Source organism: Hypomesus nipponensis, chromosome 26, assembly GCF_054491055.1.
Source record: "Hypomesus nipponensis isolate SF chromosome 26, ASM5449105v1, whole genome shotgun sequence".
Classification (NCBI taxonomy): domain Eukaryota; kingdom Metazoa; phylum Chordata; class Actinopteri; order Osmeriformes; family Osmeridae; genus Hypomesus; species Hypomesus nipponensis.
In genome coordinates this window covers 7,100,001-7,122,685 of record NC_140386.1, presented here as the reverse complement: position 1 = coordinate 7,122,685, position 22,685 = coordinate 7,100,001, and the positions used below count along the sequence as shown (strand labels likewise).

Below are 22,685 nucleotides of genomic sequence, written 5' to 3'. Positions count from 1 at the left end.
GACAGGCAGACAGAGAGACAGGCAGACAGAGAGACAGGCAGACAGAGAGACAGAGGGCGAGACACAGACAGAGAGAGACAGAGAGAGACAGAGAGAGACAGAGAGAGACAGAGAGAGACAGAGAGAGACAGAGAGAGACAGACAGACGTCTTTCAACTGATCACAGAAAGAAGTGTTGAGATGGAGAGATAAACATGTGTGGGCTCCTCCTCCCCCGGCTTATCCACTTTGAAGACCCAGCGAGGTTGGGAAGGCTCTGTCTGTCCCCCTGAACAACACCTCACACAGCAGGCAGAGAGGGGAGGGAGGGAGAGAGGGAGGGAGGCAGAGAGGGAGGGAGGCAGAGAGGGAGGGAGGCAGAGAGGGAGGGAGGCAGAGAGGGAGGGAGGCAGAGAGGGAGGGAGGCAGAGAGGGAGGGAGGCAGAGAGGGAGGGAGGCAGAGAGGGAGGCTGGGAGGGAGGGAGGCTGGGAGGGAGGGAGGCTGGGAGGGAGGCAGAGAGGGAAGCAGAGAGGGAGGCAGAGAGGGAGGCAGAGAGGGAGGCAGGCAGAGAGGGAGGCAGGCAGAGAGGGAGGGAGGCAGAGAGGGAGGGAGGCAGAGAGGGAGGGAGGCAGAGAGGGAGGGAGGCAGAGAGGGAGGGAGGCAGAGAGGGAGGGAGGCAGGGAGGGAGGCTGGGAGGGAGGGAGGCTGGGAGGGAGGGAGGCAGAGAGGGAGGCAGAGAGGGAAGCAGAGAGGGAGGCAGAGAGGGAGGCAGAGAGGGAGGCAGAGAGGGAGGCAGAGAGGGAGGCAGAGAGGGAGGCTGGGAGGGAGAGAGGGAGGCAGAGACGGAGGGAGGGAGGCAGAGACGGAGGGAGGGAGGCAGAGACGGAGGGAGGGAGGCAGAGACGGAGGGAGGGAGGCAGAGACGGAGGGAGGGAGGCAGAGACGGAGGGAGGGAGGCAGAGACGGAGGGAGGGAGGCAGAGACGGAGGGATGGATATGAGGAGAGCAGGGAAAACAAAAGCGTCTGAGGGGGGAAAAGAGAAAGGAAGTACTGGTTGATGAAACCGGTTTTCTCCTTTCCACAAGGCACCGGCGGCATCTTTACTTTCCATCTCTCTCTCACTCTTTCTCTCCCTCTTTCTCTCCTTCTTTCCCTGTTTCCCTCCCTTGCTCAGGCATTAGGACAGGCCCCTCAAGATGGCCGCCGCGCGTGCTGTCGTAGAGCCCTCCACCACGCCTGCATAAAGGCAGCATTCACAATGCTCATGACCAGGATTAGGAACCTGTCTTCTTTTATGGCTCCGGAGTCTGTGGAGGCTCACCCTGATTCTCTCCCCTCGCCGGCCAACATATGGCAACAGCAACCCCCCCCCCCGTCCCCGTCCCCGTCTCTACCGGCCCCCTTTTGTTTGGGCCCCGTATTGTTGCGGAGCGTAATGACAGTTGTAGGCCGTAGGATCAGGGTGGAGGGGTGGAGGGGTTAGTCTACCCCAGGGGAGGGGAGGAGAGGGGAGCGAGGGAGAGGAGCTGGAGGAGAGGGGACAGGCAGGCAGGCAGGCAGGCAGGGGTGTGGATTATGGAAATATGAATTGATTTCTTTCTTTTTTATAGAGACTCAAAGAACAGACTGCAGGCTGGCACACGGGTGGTGGAGACCTCTCTCTCTGTCTCTGTCTCTCTGTCTCTCTCTCTCCTTCCCGCTCATGCTCTCTCGCTCACTCCCTCGGCCCCGGTGACTCTTGATGTTGTGGTCATGTACAGACGCCATGTGGATTGAGAGGACGGAGAGAGAGAGAACTAAAGCATATATTTGAATCGCAAGGAGGACTATTTTGGTGGGGGTTGAGTGTGTGTGGCGGGGGGGGGGGGGGTATGAAGGAGACAGATGGAAATATGTCCGTTTCCCCTCAGATCTCATCCCAAGTTGTGAAAAAAAGAAAAAAGGAGACACACACACACTGAGAGATTTGGCCTCAAATGGTACAGTCCCCTTTATTATTCTATTTTGAAACAATGACATTTGGAAACAGTTGATTTTTACACGCGGATGACGTTGTGCTTCGCCTCCATGCAGATTAGTTTGGTGCGTTTATGTTTTATTTCAGAATAAACTGTCATGCAGCTCTCTGTGTTGATAGGGATGAAGTTACGTCTTCACGCTCTCTCTCTCTCTTTCTGTCACTCACAGCCACCCTCTCTCTCTCACTCTGTCTTTGTTAAGTCTTATTCCATCTCACTCTGTCTCTCTCTCTCTCTTTCTGTGTCACTTTTTCCCTCGCCGTCTCCCTCCCTCTCTGCTTATCTCAGAGGAAATGCTAACACACCCCTTATCGGCTATCTTCTCTCAGTAGCGGCTGTGGCCGGAAATGACAAATTACACACAAGCGGGCATATTTTCATTTTTGCATGGGGTCACAATAAACCTTGGCACTTGCTTGAGGCGGAATGGAGGGGGGGAGGAAGGAATGGAGGGTGAGGACCCCACAGCTTCTCAGACCTCTGGGCCTATGCTGTGGGCGTTTCGCCTGTGCTGTGCCGCACTGTATGAGGTGTTTTAGCTGTGTTTGCTCCAGGGTCACCTGGAGTACCCGCCCCTCCCGGACGACCCCCGTCTGTCTGTCAGACACGGAGGAAGAAATAGATGATTGAGAGGTAGACGGGAGGATTGTAAGAGTGAGAGAGAGATGGAGAAAGAGAGCTAGAGTATAGAGAGAGGGAGAACACGAACGAGAGGGAGGGAGGGAGAGATTGTGCCTGGGTCCCCAGGGCCCTCTCTCTCTCAGTAGATGCGAGTCCAGTCCTGACACCATGTTCCATCAGGAGAGCATGGCTGACTGTATGATTGGTGGGGCCTGCCCTGGCCCGGGGGCCCCCCACTCCCCCCCCCCCTCCTCACCCTGGGGACGGAGGAGGTGGAGGTGTAAAGGGGGAGGTGGGGGGCAGGAGACAGCGAGGGGTATGATGGAGTGTTGGGGGGTCGGGAGGGGGGGGGGGTGATTTGGGTGTGACGGGGGGGGGGGTTGGTGTAGAGTGGCACGTTTGGGCAGAGCAGGGAGGAGGGATGGGGTCTGTGAGGAGGGAGGGGGTTTGGGGGGGTAATAAAGATGTCGTGGGCTGGGCAGAGGGAGTGATGCAGGAGGTGAGGGGGGTCAGAGGGGTGGGTGTGGGGGGGGGGGGGGGTGAGGAGGGGCGGGATGGGGGTGAGAATGGGCAGCTTTGCGAGCAGCGCTGGTGCTGAGACACACATCAGAGAGACTAGAACAGGAGGACACTGTGATGTACAGCGAGGGTTGAGATGTGAGTGAATATGTGTGTGTGTGTGTTTGAGTTAGAATCTGTGAGTGAGTGTGTGTGTGTGTGTGTTCCACCCTCACCCTGGGTGTGTTTGTGTGTGTGTGTGTGTGTGCGCGCGTCTCCGTGTGTCTCGGGGTCTTGTCTTTCCCCTTCACTGCACCCTGACAGCGGTGTCAGACAAGGCCCTATGATGTGTGCGTGTGCGTGTGTGTGTGTGTGTGTGGAGGTTGATGGTGTTTATATTCCTCTCTAACCTCTCAGCAGCAGGGCCTCTGGGGTGCTGCGGGCCGCTGCCTAACAGACAGACTCGCCCCGGCGCCCGCCCTCTGCTCAGGCTCTGGTCCGGACGCCTAACCGAGGACCAGTGTTGCTCATGGGTCCTGATTGCGCTGACCTGCGCGCTCCAGATAGATGGAGGGGGCGGGGAAAAAGGAAGAGACGAGCATTTTTACGCCCCAGTGCTCCTGTCTGTTGCACACGCCAGGATAAGAAGGCAAGGGTGTGGGGGGGGGGGGGGGGTTTGGGGGGGCATGGCGGTGGGGTACGGGCTTCCAGTGTCTTCTCTGCTGGTCCTAGCGCTGGAGGGGGGGACGGGGCGACGACGACGACGACTCAGGGTTCTCATGGACTTGGAAGGTTGCGGGAAACGGAACAAAGAATGGGGAACCAAGACCAGGCTGGGTCATGTGGTGTTTTGTGGTTCCACTAGGGTGGGTTCCACTATGAACCATTTCACGCAGGTGAATCGGAGGTAACTCACAGATGTACAAACGACTTCCAAAACCCGCTTCAACCCGGGTGACACACGTGGAGACACGGCGGGGCAGCTGACACTGCTAACAGTGACTAGCAGCAAACAGCAAGCGACAAGGAAAAGCACCTCAAGTATAAAGGTATATCGATACATGCAGAATTCCCAACGCGTGCCACCGACCCTGAGCTAGCCAGTGCTGTTTAAGGGCGAAGACTCGACGGGTCTTTAGAAACGGGTGGTTTGCACCCCGTTTGAACACGAGCAGATGCACGAGAAGCCTCGGAGAAACACAGGCAAAACATCTCCTTGGCCACAGTGCTTCACAGTAACGGGAGAAAGAGGGGGGGGGGGGGAGAAAAGGGGGCGGGGCAAGGGGGGGGGGGAGGAGGGAGCAGGTTCTCGGGCGTTGACCCGGGCCTCTTCATTGGGTCTCGTGTGCGTCTGTCAGCTAGAAGGCTCCAGCCAAATGTTTAGAAACCACTGTCTAACTGGTGTGTGCTCCTCTGGGCTTCACTACATACATTGTATATGTTTGGCATTGGGATTGTGTGTGTGTGTGTGATTTCTGACAGACCATGTGTTACCAGCAGGTCCACACCAGGGTTCACAGTGGAGTCTGGCCCAATGGGAGCTGAGAGCTTAGAGGGAGGAAATCCCCCCAGGCAACCTGGCACACACACACACACACACACACACATACACACACACGCACGCACACACACTCCTCCTGGCACTTCATTAATGAAGCTTCTTCCTGTGTGTTGGGGGCATATCTCTCTCTCTCTCTCTCTCTCTCTCTCTCTCTCTCTCTCTCTCTCTCTCTCGTGTGTGTGTGTGAAGGAGTAAGACTGCTCCCCTATCACATTTTAATGTATTCAGTGGAGAATCTCCTCTGTGCAGTATAATACACTGTCCCTGTCGGTGCCCGTCTGTGATTGGCTGGAGGGACATCAGGAAGACCAGGCATTAGCACCAGCACAACGCCAAGTGTTATTGTTGACTCCAAACACTAATTCTATTCACTACCCTCCCCCATCCCCCACCCACCCGCACATGCCCCCCCCCCCCACACACCCTCATCACCAGCCCTACCCACACGGAAACAAGCCAACAACTAATACACCAAAACCACATATGGAACGGACAATCCGTCACTATAGTGTGGCAAGCACGTCCGCCTATACTCTCAGCATGGGTACTGTACCGTTGAATCCACTGCCAAGTTAATACTGGCATCGGTATCAGCAAACATATGTTACACCCTTTTTATTTATGGGTGTCGAACAGAGATATGGTTTGATTTCCACGTTGCATGTTTCATGGCGGCGGTTGTTGTTTGTGGTATTCCACCACTCTTGTCTCTTGAGGTGAGGCGAGGTAGAGGAGATTATTTTGTCCTGCTTCTGGTCTGTGTGGCCAACCTGGAGCATCACTATTTTTCACCGCACACACAAATCCCAACACACACACACACACACACAGTTGTCAGTGCTTGGAGAGGCCAGGGGATCAATCCATCACCTTGCACACTTCCCTAAGAACCCCCTGGTTGCCAAGCGTCCGTTGTTAACCAAAATAACCTCCACCAGGCAGACACTCCTCACCTGAGGGGTCAGGGTGAGAAACGACCAAAAAGAACGAGAGAGAGGGAGAGAGGGGGTGGGGTGGAGAGAGAGGTGATAGAGATGGAGAGAGGAAAGCAGAGCGACGGGGGGGGGGGAGAGAGAGAAGAGGGAAGAGGTGAAAGAGAGACGGAGAAAGCGAGGGCGGGAGAGAGCGAGGTAGTGAAAGAATGAAGCGAGAATGTGAAAATGTAACGCCCTCGTGTCAGTTTGAAAGCGCACCTCAGCTCTCGCACCCCCCCACCCCCCCTCCTCCTCTGTGCTTTGGTGCGGCTCTGCAGGCCTTTCTTATTACGGGCACACAGAGCCCGGGTCAGGAAGGCTAGGCTGCAGCGTACTGTTAGACTCTAATGAAAGACTCAGTGTCCAAAATCCAGGATCTGCCTACTGCAACCATGCCGGCCCCATTGTTCTGTCCCTCAGAATTCAGAACCCCGGCCGACGTTCTCATTCCGGCCTCTTGTGTTGTTTAGAACGCCACGGCCCGAGTTGCGTTCCTCTGGACGTGTCGTTTCAGGTGACAGTCTTGCGCCTGCGTCAGACAAGTTATCTCTCTGTCTCTCTCTGTCTCTCTCTGTGTCTCTCTCTCTGTGTCTCTCTCTCTCTCTCTCTCTTTCTCTCTCTCTCTCTGTGTCTCTCTCTCTCTGTGTCTCTCTCTCTCTCTCTCTCTTTCTCTCTCTCTCTCTGTGTCTCTCTCTCTCTGTGTCTCTCTCTCTCTCTCTCTCTTTCTCTCTCTCTCTCTGTGTCTCTCTCTCTCTGTGTCTCTCTCTCTCTCTCTCTCTTTCTCTCTCTCTCTCTGTGTCTCTCTCTCTCTGTGTCTCTCTCTCTCTCTCTCGGTGTCTCTCTCTGTTTCTCTGTCTCTCTCTCTGTGTCTCTCTCTCTCTGTGTCTCTCTCTCTCTCTCTCTTTCTCTCTCTCTCTCTGTGTCTCTCTCTCTCTGTGTCTCTCTCTCTCTCTCTCTGTGTCTCTCTCTGTTTCTCTGTCTCTCTCTCTGTGTCTCTCTCTCTCTGTGTTTCTCTCTCTCTCTGTGTGTGTCTCTCTCTCTCTCTGTCTCTGTCTCTCTCTGTCTCTGTCTCTCTCTGTCTCTCTCTCTGTCTCTCTCTCTGTCTCTGCCGTTCCTTGTCCTCGCCCACGCGTCCTCGAACCTAGTTGACTTGTTCTTCTCACCAGTCATTGGCCCAATATGAGGTTCCGTCTTTCCCACCGCATTTATTCATTGGTGGAGGGGGGAAAAAAAGGCACGTTTATTTATGTATTTATTAACCTAGACGGGCTCAGCTGTCCTTGTACCACTGCAAATGAATGCATATCCATGCAAATTCTTCCAAAAAAAGGGCGACGGCAGAATTTGAATATCTCGCTTCAAGCCGCACCCTGCCCCTCCCCTGTGTTGGGAGCGGTGTCGGTGTAAGCGCAGAGGGGCTCTTTGTCATGTTAGCCAGAGGCCTGGCTGAGGGAGCGGGCTCAGGACGGCCAGTCGGCGCTCTGCACAGAGACGCCGCTAATTGGGGAAAGGGGGGGCGTTAGGGGGACGGGGGAGGTGAGGGGAGGAGAGAGGGTGTTTGAAGGGGAAGAGAGACTTGTGGTGATGGAGGGGGAGGGGGGGGGGGTGGGCTCGGGTTATTGATCTGTGTGGAGCCACGTTGGATGAGGCAGCAGTGCAGAGGCAGCAGGCGGGCAGAGACGAGGGCATGGTGACCTCTGACCTCCCGGGAGAGGCTGGGGTGCATGGTGACCTGGGTCTGAGGACAGGCTCGGCGGCTTTAACCAGCGCTGGTTAAATATCACCGCTTCCAGCCATCTATTAGTGGTGGAGTATTATACGGTATCTCTCTCTCTCTCTCACTCTCTCACTCTCTCATTCTCTCATTCTCTCACTCTCTCTCACACTGTCACTCTCTCTCACTCTCTCTCACACTGTCACTCTCTCTCACACTCTCACTCTCTCTCACACTCTCACTCTCTCTCACTCTCTCACTCTCTCTCACACTCTCACTCTCTCTCACACTCTCACTCTCTCTCACACTCTCTCTCTCTCACTCTGTCTCTCTCTCTGTCTCTCTCTTCCTCTTCCGGCCTCCTACCATTCCTATATGTTCACCCCAGCATGGAGTAGTGGATATTGCTTGTTAAGTTCACACCCAAAATGAAACACCAGGACTCTGAGGGAAGCGTTTAAACAACTTAGAAAACACACGTTCCCCCCCTGGCCCCTGGCCGCATTCTATACTGTGCTCTGTACTGTACCATGTCTTGCACTGTAGTATTATGCTGTGCTACGCCCTGCTGTGCTATACATTGTTCTATGCTAAGCTACGCTATCGCCATCTCGTGCTGTTGAGTGCTGTGCCTCCCCGCTGCGTGGCTGTGCAGACAGGCCCCGGCAGCGCCGTGCCGCTAGCGGACCTCCGCCGGGGGAGAGAGCAGCGTGGCGTCTCTCTGAGTGATACCCCTGTCTCTCCACCACGGATAAACACAGTCGCCCCCCTCCTCCTCCTCCTCCACCCACCCCCCCCCCCCCCCCCTCCACCTCACACTGGAAATGTATTAGCTGCTTTATATTCTTTTGTCTTGGGAGAACGGTTTGGGGAGAGGGTGATGTGGCTGGGTGGGGGGGTGGGGGGGGGGGTACTTGATGGTACAAGGAAACAACAACAACAGTGGTGAGGCAAACCCCCCTCATGCCCCCCCCGACAGCCCCCAGCCCCCACCAGTCTGCCACTCCAGGAGCTGGCTCCTTCTGGTGCAAGGCTCCTATCACCTGGAGGAATGTAGCAGGGAGCGAGGGAGGGAGGGAGACGGAGGGGGATGAGGCGTCAGAGAGAGTAAGAGAGGGGGAGCGGGGCTGATGCCTGGAAGAGGGAGAGAGAAAGAAAGATTTGGTGACAGAGGGAGCGGCAGAGAGGGAGAAGATGGTAAGAGGAGGGAGGGAGAGGGGGAGAGAGGGAGGTAGACAGAGAGAGAGAGAGGGAGAGAGGGAGGTGTTGAGAGGACGGTAGAGCGGAGAGTCACACCAGGAATACGCAGATTCCCGTGACGCTGCGAGGGGGAACTGGATCAGCGCTGTGTCTCAAACTGGGCTCCAGTGGTTGGGGGGCTGGGTGGAGGCTGGGTGGAGGCTGGGTGGAGGCTTGGTGGAGGTCTCGTCAGTGTGTGACGAGAGCCTTCATGGGCCTTGGATCCATGATGGTGTTGGGGGCTGAGGACCACACCTGTCTAGGTTCACCTCGCTGTCTCACAATCAGGGCCTCTTCTCTAGATCTCCAGAGGTGAAGCTACTTTTATTGTCCTTATTTACTTATTTTCCAACTGTGTGTGTGTGTGTGTGGAGGGGGGGGGATGCAAAGACTGCCTGACCTACACACACACACATGGCCATGCCCTACATGTGATCTCAGATAGATCCAGAACATGTTGCTCTGTTTGGAGAGAGGGAGAGAGAGGTAGAGAGTTGGGTGGGGGGGGGGAGAGAGAGGGAGAGAGATGAGGGGAGAGAGAGGGAGAGATGCACTGTGCAGGGGATGGCTCTCTGGAACATATTGGTGTGCTCACACAGCAGTTAATAATAGTAGCAACACATACGGCAGCATCTACTCAGATTTGTGTGACAGTTTTACAGTCGCACATGCCAGGACGCGCGCGCGCACACACACACACACACACACACATGCGCAGCATGGATGCCGCAGAGGGAGACCCCCTGTGCCACTTCCTCTTCCTCTCTGTTTCATCTCATGTTCTGATGCCTGCAACAACCAGTCGACGGTGCCCCGCCCACCTACCAGCACACACACATCTCACACACAGCAACAACCTCGCTCCCCCCCCCACCTCACACACACAGCTTGCTGTTTATGTCGCCCCTCTGCCTCTGGTTTGCGGTGGCAGCTTTGTGGGGGGGGGGGGGTGGGGGGGGTGTAGAGGAGGAGGAGAGGGATGGCGGTGTGTGTGTGTGTGTGTGTGTGTGTGTGTGTGGGTGTGGGTGTGTGTGTGGGTGTGTGTGTGGGTGGGTGGGTGATCAGTGGTGGTTCCCCACCGCGAGGCCCCAGCGGCTCCCAGACCCAGGCTCAGTCCCTGGGCTCAGGCTCCGTGGCTGGCCAGGCTGACCCATATGGTGCTCTGCTCCTGCTCTGCTCTCTGTCTAAACCCATATGTCGCTGGTGGTGGTGTTGGGGGGGGGGGGGGGGGGAGCCCTCAGGACCCTTCTTCCCTCAAACTGCCTCTGGCTCCCCCGGCCCCCCCTGCCCCCCACAGCCCCACGGGGGAGGTGTTGGGAGGTAAAGCCTTAAAGATCCCCCCCCCCGCCTCCTCCACCCCCGCCCCTTGAAGCTGCAGAGCTGCTTAGCCCATTGTCACAGCAATCTGCCACCACTAGTCTCTCTCTCTGCTTTCCTCCCCCTCCCACCATCCCTCCCCTCATCCCTCCCCTCATCCCCTCCCTCCCCTCATCCCTCCCTCCCCTCATCTCTCCCTCCCTCCCCTCATCCCTCCGTCATCCCTCCCTTATCCCTCCAGCCCTCTCCAGTCCCTGATAATCAATGAACTAAATTATTATATATTAATCTGTGGGTTTTATGACCCGCCTTCTCCTCGCTGATTCCGTCCACTTTAACAGTGAGGATTGGTCCATAAGTTGTGTGTTAATTTAGATTAAAGGTTTGTGTAGATCACTTGTCAGAATCATGGATCCTATCTCAAGGATTGCACGTGGTTTACTTGTATGTGTGTGTGTGTGCCTTGAGTATGTTCCGTGTGTGTAGTGTGTGTGTGTGTGTTTGGTACATGGAAGAGTGAATCGAGAATCCCCCTGCCCCCCCCCCCTCAGTGTTGTTGTATTTGTTTTCTCTAAACCTTCTCCCTCCCTCTCTACCTCCCTGCCTCTCCCTTTCTCTCTCTCCCTTTCTCTCTCCCTTTCGCTCTCCCTTTCTCTCTCCCTCTCTCTCCCTTTCTCTCTCCCTCTCCCTCTCCCTCTCTCTCCCTCCCTCCTCAGGAGATGCTGCAGACAGTACCCAAGTTCTGCTTCCCCTTCGACGTGGAAAGGTACAGCTTCTTCCTCCCTGCTCTCTGTTTACAGCTGTGTGCCTTGTCAGGAGACACAGTCACACACACACACACACACATACACATATACACACAGTCACACACATTCTACCTCCCCCTAACAGTCACACGTGTGAACAGGTAAAGGGGGAGGTTTGTGAGTTCCACGCGATGGTTCCATGGTGCACATAAACACATGGGAGCCCACCAGCTAAAACTCAACCCTGAGAGCTGGTAGAAACTGTTGGGGTTTAGGGTTAGTGTAACCATGGGTGTGTGCGTGTGTATGTACGCACCCTTAGTCTGAATTGTGTTATCTTTTGCCATGTTGGACTGGATAGCTCTCTAGGCTCGATGTTAGTCAGGTTTAGATTGCGACCCCCTTGTGGATGATTTTAGAGGGGGTGGGGGGTATTTTTCAACATGGAAAATGTCATGTGAAAAGTCCTATTGTATAGAGAACTGGCAGGGGGTAGGTAGTTCCAGGGTAGAGGTCTTCACAAGCTTAGCTGCTGCCATCTAGTGGTAATACCTCTGCCTGGAGCTGCATGCTTGATACCTCACTTCCTCCCACTACCAACATCTGAGAGTTTGCGATTGAATTCCCTGTAACCTGCGTGTATCAGCAGCTTCTGTTTGCTGAATGGGTCCTTTGTACATTTTTTTAGTTTGTTTAATTTGGGTAAACTTTTCTGGGGCGGGGCAGGTGGGCGTCATGGGGTCTGGAATCACAGCTTTCTGTGCTGTTATGACATATTCAGTTGATATTCAGTTAAGAGTTAAGTAATTGTTGGCTCTTTTGAAATTGGCTTTTTTTTCTGTAATAACCTGTCCACCCGTGTCTGTTTTGTGTGTGTGTGTGTGTGTGTGTTCTCCCAGGGTTTCCCAGAACCAGGTGGGTCAGAACTTCACGTTTGTGCTGACGGACATCGACAGCAAGCAGAGGTTTGGCTTCTGCCGACTCACCTCAGGATGCCGGATCTGCATCTGTCTGCTCAGGTAACACATACACACACACACACACACTCGCACACACACACACTCACACTCACACCCCCCTCCCCCCCCACACACACTCGCACACACACACACTCACACCCCCCTCCCCCCCCCCCCACACACACACACTCACACACACACACTCACACACACACTCGCACACACACTCGCACACACACACACTCACACTCACACCCCCCTCCCCCACACACACTCGCACACACACACACTCACACCCCCCTCCCCCCCCCCACACACACACACACTCGCACACACACACACACTCACACACACACTCGCACACTCACACACACACACACTCACACTCACACACACCCACACACACACACACCTCACTCAAACCTCACATGGTTTCATTACCATATCATTTATTTAAATCTTAATTAATTTTTAAACCAAAATGAAACGCCATATTGAAAATATTGCTTTTGGATTTATATTTACACAATGAGCCAAGATAAGTTATTAGTTACGGTGTAAAAAGTAGCATACATACGCACTATTTATTTTAAGTGTATATTTACATAAATTACATAGAGTGCCCAGGGAAGAAAAAAAAAACCCTGTGTTGAAAGGTGAATGCAGTGTAGTAAACCTGTATGTGCTGGCTATACTGTGGTGTTGATAGACAAACGCTGTTTTGTCTTTAACTTGATGAGCTGCTGTTGTGTGTCCCCCCTCTCCTCCCCCTCCTCCCCCCCCCCCTCCCACCCTTCCAGGCCAGCCTCGATGGCCCTTTGTTTTCCTTCCTTTTTTCTTTTTTTTCTCCCTCTCTCTCTATTTTCCTCGTTATTCAGCTACTGGCACGGCAAAGACGCTTCTTCCCATAATTATGCATGAATCTGCGCTGCCAATTAGCTGTGGCTTCGCTGTCCCTCTATCTGAGTTCGACATGCTAATTCATTTGACATATGATGTATACAATTCATTATGCATTCTGAATAGTTTGCATGGCTTACTCCATTCATAATAAGAAATGTATAGAAAGTTTTTTTTTTTTTTTTTTTGTCTGTGTTTTAAATACTTCCCAGTTCTTTGTTTTTGTGGTCTGATTCTCTCTTAAGTATCTCCAATGTGAAGAGAAGTTATTATTATTATTATTATTATTTGAAATATATAAAACAAAAAAGACATCCATATTTTAGCCACAATTAATGATTAATTCGACTGTATTTAATGGTAGTATAGAGGCTACAAAAACTACAAATCATAAAATCAGAGACCGGGTTCAAAATATGATTGTTTTTCCGACATGTTCCTCGTGACAAATTAGCTATGAAACAATGGAAGTGACAAAAAAAATCGAATTAGTCTTAACTTGAAATAACATTAACATAATGTGTATTTTGATTGTATGGATTACACGAAACACATGTAAAAACCGCTGCACCCTCATTTAGTCTACACGCCTCTGACACAAAACAAAGGTAATTAAAACAGTTTGTGTCCCTGTGATTGTTGAAGTGCTGGGACTATAAAATTGTCACCTATGCTTACAGGAGGAAGTCACCTTAATGAGTTGGACAGTTTTACACGGTCAGCTCTTTGTAGTCTTGCGGCTGCATCCTTGCGGCAGCCCCAAAAGGACGCACTCCCTCCAGGCGAAACCTCTTTAAAAGCAGAATGGTTTCTATTTTACACCTTCATCCACCCCCCGTCTCCTCCCTCCTGATCATTCCCTCACATTTGGGAGCGTGGAGGGGGGGGGAGGAATAGCCAGTCGAACATCTAAGAGACTCGGGAGATGAAAAGGGTGGTTTCCTTCGTTTTATTTGATGGCTGGGACTTGGGGATTGTGTTTTAGTGACGGACTCGCTCCCGTTAGTGGTCACTTAGCGGCTCGCCAGAGGACATTTCCTTCCCTGTGCTTAACCTCTGACCTGGGAAAGTAAAGATGTAATCAAATCTCGCAACGAGCCGGCTACAAGGTGCAAGTTGACTTGTAGCGAGGGGCCTGATCCTTGAGGGAGATTTAAGACCCGTCCGAGGAGTTGGAATAACAGTGTCTCGCTTAAGACCCAAAGGGTACTTTATGGAAGTAAATGGCAAGAAGCCGTTAAAGGCGCTCACGGAGTGAGTAACGCCGCTGCTTAATGTGCACTGTTACAGCGCGGCATGTAGAAACCGTCGCTAATTGAGTTCTTCGTCAAAGAATCTCATGGAAGTAAAAGGATGTAACCAAATGCTCTCAAATCTCCAGTTGGGTTACTTTTTTCTGCTTTCGATTGAGACTTTTTCTTTCTTTCTTTTAAACTAATGTTCCCCCCCCCGCCCCCCCCCCCCCAACCTCCGCCCTATAAAGTTTCACAAGTTTAGAGCTTCTTCAGCCGAGGAAGTTTATTTTAAATGGATATTGTTTGGATCTGTTGAGATGAGCCTTCTGGGTGGTGTTGTGGCTGGGGCTGGAGGAGGCAGAGGGTCTGTGAGTGGGCCTGGAGATTAGCTGGTTAACTCTCTCCCAGTTCACAGCACTTTGAGAGGACGTGTGTTTAAACGGCCAGAGTGTGTGCAAGGGCCCCCACGCACAGTCATCACCGTGATGGACGTCTCTCTATCGCAGGATTTGTGAAGCACAAACACGGCAGGTTCTGTAGACTCAGAAGAGACTACAGACTTGAAGCTATTTCATTTTTTAAGCTTTTTTTTTTTTTTTTTTTTTTTTTTTTACGTGGTTTATCTGAACAGAGACATTCCTAACAGTTCTTTTCCTCATTTACACAATAAACGTTCAATGCCGTTTTGGTTCGCCAATGCAAAGAAATCCTCACAGGGAATTTTTACTAGGTCTTGGTTCGCTTCTCTTGCGAAAATTATTTATTCGTGTCTAAAACAAAAGATGGGCATCACCATGATTTAGGAGTCAAAGGAGTGTGAGAGCTGTGAGGCTTGGCCAGCCTGTCTGACAGGCCCTGTTTAAATACCCTTCAATAGTGAAGAATGGAGGATTAACTTCCAGGAGCCTCGCACTGTAAACAAAGGAGATACATAAGGACTCGGCTTTGTTGCCTAAGACCTATTAATAATAATAATAGTAATTATTATGACTATTATAATAATATACGTCATACAACACTGTTGAAGTTAGGTTGTCTTTCAACTTGTTAAATGACTCAACTTCCTCAGAGATGCACGGGAATACATTATGATGTTACATATTATGTGTGTAATGTTCGTTTGAAAGATTTAAATAGGTCTTTATGCTTTCTTTGATGGCTAGTCATCATGTGAATTTTGTAGTTAACACACGCATGTTTCGTTTGGCTTGAGAGTGGGTGACCTGATTACGGTGAATCTTCACCCGGACGTCAAAATATTGGCATGTTAAGAAGCTGATTGTTTCAGGCTAATGGTCACTCTGGCCCTCTGATTGGTCCGCTTCGCTGCACTTCCCCGGGAACCGGCATGTCATTGGCCCTTTGCGGATTTAGCGATATGAAAATGTGCATTATTGTTTTTCTTGTTGTCTGTTAATTCCAGTCTGCAGAGCAAGCAGTGAACCGTGTGCTGAGAACTTCCCAGCATATCTTTCTCTGTCAAAGCTCAAGAGTTCACTGGCAAATAAGCCTTCTCTATCCCCTGTCAGAGTTCTCCTGTGAATCACAATGATCAGTTGTCATATTTGTATTCATGTATGTAGATTATAATTTTTTTTTTTTTTTTTTTTTGTGTTCCATAATCATTCGCAATTATTTGTGTTTGGAAGTGTTTTCCTAGTTCCTAGTACAGGGAATAAATGCAAAGGCCTTTTTTTAATTCGTTCAATCTAAAGTTTCTTTAATTTATTTAAGCTCCTTTCAATCAAGAAGACAAAAAACAAGTAACAATTTAGGAGATTTTTTCCGCAGTTCATTCATCATGTTCATTTTAAACTGAGCCTAGTTAACTGTTGAAAAAAGATATCTGAAAAACCAAATCTTCAAAATAAATAGCTCACTTCGGTACCACACTACAATTTTACATTGTACATTTACAACATTTGATTGTGTAACATTGTAAATGAACTAAACTGTATGCCAAAAGAAAAACATTGGCTTGTATCCACCTCTAAACCAAATCAACTTGGCCAAGAATATGTCAACCTTCTAAAGAGAGGCATGTTTGCAGGTGCTTCTCGCTTATGGGTAGGTGTACTTTGCAATTAGCGTAAAAAACAAACATGACAGTATAAATTATTTTTAGGTTGTTAATTAATTAATGAAATTTGACAACAGTATAATTAGTTAAGGCGAGATGCGAAAGGAATGTATTTGAACATATTGAGGAGGAGAAGAGATCTGTTGTTCTGGTACAGTGTTTTGGCTAGCCTTGTGCATCTGGGAACCGTGGGTTTTGAAACCCTTGCATCCGTCCTTGGTTACCACAAACACTGGGGGCACATTCATGTTTTTTTTGTGTGCTGCCCTTGCCCAATGACATGGCAGGAATGCTTAGAATGCCATGTGTTCTTAGAATGTGCTTTTAGAATGGAGAATGTCATAATTGGGCTCCGGATCATGTTTGTCTGTGCTGACTTTAACGAAAGCAGTGTGCATGGGGCTGTGCTAGCGACACGTTGTAAACCGCGTTGTGTTTGTGTTTTTATATCGTCCCTCAAAATAAAGAAATATTTAATGTGGATGTTCTAATATTGATGTATGGCACTGTATGTGTTATTGTTGTGTATTTGTTGTGATTATACTGGTCTCATACACATTTATGGTAACTATACAAGTCGATCCAGTGTGGCCAAGTAAATCTGAATCCCATTTTTCAAGCTGCTTTGTCCATAACCAACTAATTATCCTGTATGCAGAGTGATGATAAACATGAGAACTCAAATGACTGAATCATTCGATTTAAATGCATGCGTTTTGATGCCTCTCTCTTGCTAACCCTTGCAGCTATCTTCCCTGGTTTGAAATCTACTACAAGCTGTTAAACACGCTGGCAGACTACTTAACAAAACACCAGGTAAGCCTAACCTCCTCCTAGACACAGTGTTTCTTCAGCTGCTGTGTGTGTGTGTGTGTGTGTGCGCGCGCGCTGGAGACTCGGATGCCGTGCCTGTGTGTACCGCGTCCGCCCGGGCTTGTGGTGTGTTGTGCGGCATCAGTGTTGTGCGTCTGTTTGTCGTCGTTGCTGTTATGTTGTGAGAGGCTGACTTGGCTTGCCTTGTTAGCACAGCGGCGCTGACGTATCACAGACCAAATGCTGATCTGAAACCGCAAGTCTGTCCTTGATGGTTTACTGGAAAACAAACAGTATGCACAGACACACACACAGACACACACACACACACACACACAGACACAAACATAGCTAAGCTCTTACCCCTGTAGAGGGGAAGAAAAGGGAAATCTGTTTTCTACACTGGGGAACAGAACAGCTTTAGTGTGATGCAGTGACATCTCGGCTCTGTCTGCGAGGAGGAAGATGGACCGAACACAGACAATGCACACACACACACAGGCTCTCATACACACACACACATACACACACACACACACAGCAAGCGTGCGCACACACAACATCTTCAGGTAGGTTGAGAGAGGCCAAAAGGAAACACACCCAGACATATTTGATTTATTAAAATAACCCTTCGACTCACTTCAACCAGTCAGAGCTCTGACAGTCATTTGCCTCTTTTAAAAATTCAGCATGAGGCTCAGGTCCCGTTGCTTGGCTACAACACTGCATTTGAGTAAAAGTTTTGCCTGTTGTTGGTTGAGATTGTGTAATCATTTTTATGTTTTTGAAGAAAAAAGATTTCAGCATAAAAACAAAATGGATTTTGCGGTTTAGTGTGAGGTAGAGAGGGGTCCTGAATGACTGAAGTGTTGGTGTGCATGATTCGGTTTATATTTACTCTGCCGTTGCGAACGAGAGAGGGATGTTGACAGACTAGGGAAGACGAGGGCGATGACGGCTGGGGCGAGGGGTAAATGGAGTGTTTCCCCGGGCTGTGTTACTGACCATGCGTGTGAGCATTGAGGCTCTCCGTGTCAGGAGCTGTTCGATTGCACTCTCTCCACCTCCCGTCCTCTCTCTCTCTGTCTCTCTCTCTCCACCTCACTCCATATGTCTCTCTCTCTGTCTCTCTCTCTGTCTCTCTCTCCACCTCCCGTCCTCTCTCTCTCTGTCTCTCTCTCTCCACCTCACTCCATATGTCTCTCTGTCTCTCTCTCTGTCTCTCTCTCCACCTCACTCCATATGTCTCTCTCTCTCTGTCTCTCTCTCTGTCTCTCTCTCCACCTTCCTTCCTTCCTCTCTCTCTGTCTCTCTCTCTCCACCTCACTCCCTCTCTCTCTCTCTCTCTCTCTCTCTCTCTCTCTCTCTCCACCTCACTCCCTCTCTCTCTGTATCTCTCACTCCCTCTCTGTCTCTTTCTCTCTTCACCTCCCTACCTCTCTGTCTCTCTTTCTCCACCTTCCTTCCTCTCACTCTCCCTCTTTTTCTCTGTCTCCACCTCACTCTCTCTCCACCTCACTCCCTCTCTCTGTCTCTCTCCACCTCCCTTCCTCTCTTTCAGTCTCCCTCTTTTTTCACCTCCCTTTCTGTCACACAAACAATAATAGCTCCTCTATGGAAACATCTTTCCTCGACATAAAGAAAGGGAGGCCAAGTTCACTTTTCAACGATACTTCTAGAGGCTTGCGTCTCCTGTCCTCCGAAACGCTCCCAGACAGCCTCCCCACAGGAAGCACACACAGCCGTCCTTGTCCAGCGAGCTCATAAAAGGTGGCGTGTGATCCTGGCGTCTGTTCTGCGGGAACATGGTGGAGGGGGAGGGGCTTAATTACCACAGGACCGCGGACGCCGTAAATCACGGTAATAACCGGCAGCGCGCTTTCTCCTAACCTCTCTGTCGCTCATTTGGCGCGGGCCTCCCGGCCTGGCGGTGGGGTCGCTCCCCCCGTCTGGCGGCAGGGCGTTTACCCAGAAGCCCCTTGCCCCCCCACCGGCCCAGCACCGGCTCCTCTCCTCCTCGGTCGCTCCGGTGCTAACGGGAGTCTCTGTGTTTCTGTCTCTCTTTTTTCTCTCTCTTCAGGAAAACGACTTGAACGATATGCTGAACTCTCTCTACGACCTGCCCGTGCCAAAGCCCTTCACCCCCGTCAACCTGAGCGTGGTAGGTATACGCGCGCGTGTGTGTGTGTGTGTGTACGGGGGACACAAGGCGGGAGGAGGGGCCGGAGAGTGAGTTGGAGTATACAGAAGGGGGGGACACTGTTTAGAAACACAAGTGGGTTTAACAAGTCTCCTGTGATAAGAGGAGGCTGGACATCTTTCAGCCTAATGGCTGCTTTTACAACTCATCATGTCTCCAGCTTATCAAGGGTTGAAATGTCCTACCAGCCATGTGTCGGTCAGAGCCAGACGGTGTTTGAGTTAGGCTGACATTATCTCCCAGTGTGTTACAACCCAAATACAACACTCCATTTGAGATCATTCCTTTGCCATAACACGCACTGAGATGCGGGAGAGTGAAATGTTTCAGCGGCATCCGTGCTGTTCACATGTTTATTTTTAATTTTTATATATTCAGTTATTTAATTTGCTGTCTTTGTCAGCGCTCTGCGTTGTAAGTCTGTTCTGTTCTTTAATGACCACCTGGTCCTCATTTAAGCCAATGAGAGGAGCTGTATTAAACGGTGCTGGTCTAGATCTACAAGTTTGCGCATATATTAAATCAGTTTGATGAAGGTTAAGTCATCCATACTCAGCTTTATAGGCTAGTAATTGTAATATCAATGGGTCTGTGAGAATATTCAATGTTGTTTTTGTCTGGTGTATAAAGATATCTTTGAACGCAAAGCCTCGTTGAGAAGAGTCTTGAAGCAGCGGTGATCGTTTCAACTGTTTTCTGGAGAAAATAGCAGTTATGATATTTAATTGATGAATCAGAATACCCCTAAAAAATAGAAATCTTTTTGTTTCATCTTCGCAGCCTAGAAAAAAGAAAGAAAGAAAACATTGTCCCCTTTCAAGTGTGAACCCTGTTTTGCTCTCTCCCTTTTTCACCGCAAGAACGAGAAGTTGCATATTGCCACTGGGCAAGTAAAGAGAGATCCACACAGTCAGGAGCTGGTGAGTGGAGACGATTGAGTGGACGAGAGAGAGAGAGGGAGAGGTGGTGGTGAAATCATAAATAAAAAAGAATGCCGCTGCACTAATCGCATGGGAGCAGAAGCTTTCCAATTTGACCAAATAAGGCTCGCTATCTCTTTTAATATCACAAAGAAAAAAAACTATCCTGGGCCTTGGTGTCTGTTTCTTCTTTTCTGGAAAACAATCAAACCGTGTAAATGATTCATGCCAGTCCGCGCCGCTCTTTCCCCGCCTCTGATCATCGGTCTCTCTCCTTTTTCAGTTTTGGGTGGGTTGATGTTGAAAGCAAATGCAATTGTGCTCAAGAAATCTCCTTGAAGCCTATCCCGTTAACCCACATTTCATGTTTTTATACAAACATGGTAAAAACGTGGAGGAAGGAGGAGGCTACCAGGGTGTGTAGGCCTGGGACTGTCGGGAGTTTAGGACCGCGTCTCGTTTGCATGATGATGATGATGATCGCGATGATGATCGCGATGATGATCGCGCCGTGTCGTAGCGGGCTCGTCTCCACAGCAACAGCGGAGACGCCAGTTAAGGACACGTTTCCTGAAAGTAGCTGCTAATACATCTCCTTCAGCGTTCGCCTCTGGAGCCGTGGCGAGACGATAAACAACGGCTGCTGCTCAGAGCAGCGTATCTGCCAATACTGAGGGAAACATTTGAGTTGTTAATGTTGCGTGTTTAAGGTTAGAAATGATATTATTTATTGGTATTATTTATTGTTATTTGATCTAGTGAGTGATTTAGGAAATGCTTCTCACCATGCTGTCTTTAGATGAGCTCTAAGACCATTGTGAGCTTGCAAGCACACACAACCGTTCACCACAGGAGTCTCAAACCTGGATGAGTGCTAGACGTTGTTCTCTCGGGTGAATGTGTGTGGGTGTAGTGCTATTGTTGCCTGAGATTGGATCTACTTTATCAGGTGGCGGTGTATTTTCTTGATGGTGGAACAACACTGGTGTTGATTTGCTGTGAGTGTGTCAACGGATGGTGTGTCTAACTGTTGGTTTTGCATTTCTTGATATTGTATAAACCTGTAACTTCACAACTAACACTTTATCAAATCGTCGTACAACACTGAGAGAATACATGTGAACACTAACTGCAGTGGTATGGTATGAACTAACTTTGTAGCAGATACCAACAGATGGAAACTTCTGGAACTGTGTAATGCAGTATAAGGAGGGGGCGGGGGGGCAGGCTCGTTCCAACATACCTGTACCTGAAGCCCCCCCCCCCCACACACAAACTCTCGATCCAAACTTTGAATAAACTGCTGAGACAGGCAGCCCTGTGATCCTCTCTACAGTGTGTGGAGGCCTATGTGGAACCCCCCCCAGCCCAGGTGTTGCCGCTCAGGAAGGCTTCCTTCGGGCCTTGCTCACTCTCTTTCTCTCTCTATCTGTGTCTCTCTATCTGTGTATCTCTCTCTGTGTATCTCTCTCTGTGTCTGTCTCTCTATCTGTGTCTCTCTCTCTGTCTCTGTCTGTCTGTCGCTCTCGCTCTTGCTCTCTCTCTCGCTCTCTCTCTCGCGCTCTCTCTGTCTCTCTCTCTTTCCCCCCTTCCCCACTGTCTCTCCCTCTCTCTCTCCCTCATGAAAACATCGGCACAGGAGCCCAGCCACTCATTCAGACAGTCAAGAAATGAATTTCAAATCATACATAACACAGAGACGGCTATCTCCAAGCCCCCCCCCCCCCAATCAGTTATTGTGTTTGTGTGTGTGAGCGACTTGCTATGGCAGTAACCCCCCCCCCCCCCCCCCCATCTGCGTTATGTGTTTCCACAGCACTCGTACTTCATCGCCCCTGATGTCAACGGCCTTCCCACCATCCCAGAGAGTGTAAGTCTTTCAGCCTCTCAGTCTTTTCACCAAGACCAGCCTGCCTCCTTCACCGCCTGCTGTGTCATAGCGCAAGAACACGCGTACCCGCTAAGGGTTGGTGTTGGGGGGGATTTCAACCTGTGACCTTGTCAAATTGTAAAACGCTCTATCCACCGAGCTATAGCTCCAGCCACACTTGTGTTTCCTGTGCCTATGAAGGCTCGGTTCCGATAGTGTTATCGCATAAAGGAATGATTGATGTTGCGTCTTCCACTGAATGTTTCTGTTGGCCAGTTCTGACCTTGAGGATGACCTCCATAAACGTGTCATAAATTAGCACCTGGTTGGCTAATGTCATAACAGAAAGAGTTTCTCGCTCTCAGGAACATGCATGTATTCATGCGTAAGTGAAGCATATTCATGGATCCAATACCTTATTCATCGCTGAATGTGCAAGTTACTGTATTTGTTACTGGATGAGTACCTCGTTACCAAAATACAACATGATATTTCTCCACTTTCAGGAACATGCAAGCCAAGCATGTTCTTGTGTGTGTTACTGTTTGTGGTACAGTACCTGTTCTGCAGGAAGGGTTGTGACGGCGATTGTTCTGTCTCTCCCCCAGAGGAACCTGACCGAGTACTTTGTAGCGGTGGACGTCAACAACATGCTGCAGCTGTACGCCAGCATGCTCCACGAACGGCGAATCATCATCACGTCCAGCAAGCTTAGCACCGTGAGTGTGTGTGTGTGTGTGTGTGTGTTTGGAGCGTTGTGAATGGGTGTGGGTGTGGGTCTGTGTTTGGAGCAGCATGAACTTGTGCACGTACGTTTGTGTGTGTGTGTCTGTGTGGAGCCGTGTGTGTGTGCTTGAGTATGTATACTGCCGTGAGTGTGTGTGTAGCGCCGTGAATGTGTGTGTGTGTGTAGCGCCGTGAATGTGTGTGTGATGCAGTGTGTGTAGCACCTTGAATGTGTGTGTGTGTGTAGCACCGTGAATGTGTGCGTGTGCCTCTTGCTCTCCCTTCAACATCTTCTGTTCACACCATGTGATGA

At 50.4% G+C, this 22,685-nt stretch overlaps 1 protein-coding gene across 3 annotated transcripts in view; it reads left to right on the top strand.

Moving 5' to 3' along the window:
• The window catches only part of dennd1b (DENN/MADD domain containing 1B), an 81,302-nt gene that overhangs the window by 17,333 nt on the left and 41,284 nt on the right, over positions 1 to 22,685 (top strand). The window contains exons 4-10 of one of the 3 annotated variants that reach the window (XM_084692920.1): positions 10,640 to 10,689; positions 11,569 to 11,688; positions 16,590 to 16,659; positions 18,737 to 18,817; positions 19,717 to 19,776; positions 21,593 to 21,646; positions 22,255 to 22,365. In XM_084692920.1, the coding sequence (XP_084549046.1) occupies positions 10,640 to 10,689; positions 11,569 to 11,688; positions 16,590 to 16,659; positions 18,737 to 18,817; positions 19,717 to 19,776; positions 21,593 to 21,646; positions 22,255 to 22,365 (546 nt within the window). Of the gene's footprint in view, positions 1 to 10,639; positions 10,690 to 11,568; positions 11,689 to 16,589; positions 16,660 to 18,736; positions 18,818 to 19,716; positions 19,777 to 21,592; positions 21,647 to 22,254; positions 22,366 to 22,685 lie in introns of those variants that run through there. The other 2 variants (XM_084692921.1, XM_084692922.1) reach the window with 2 other exon arrangements.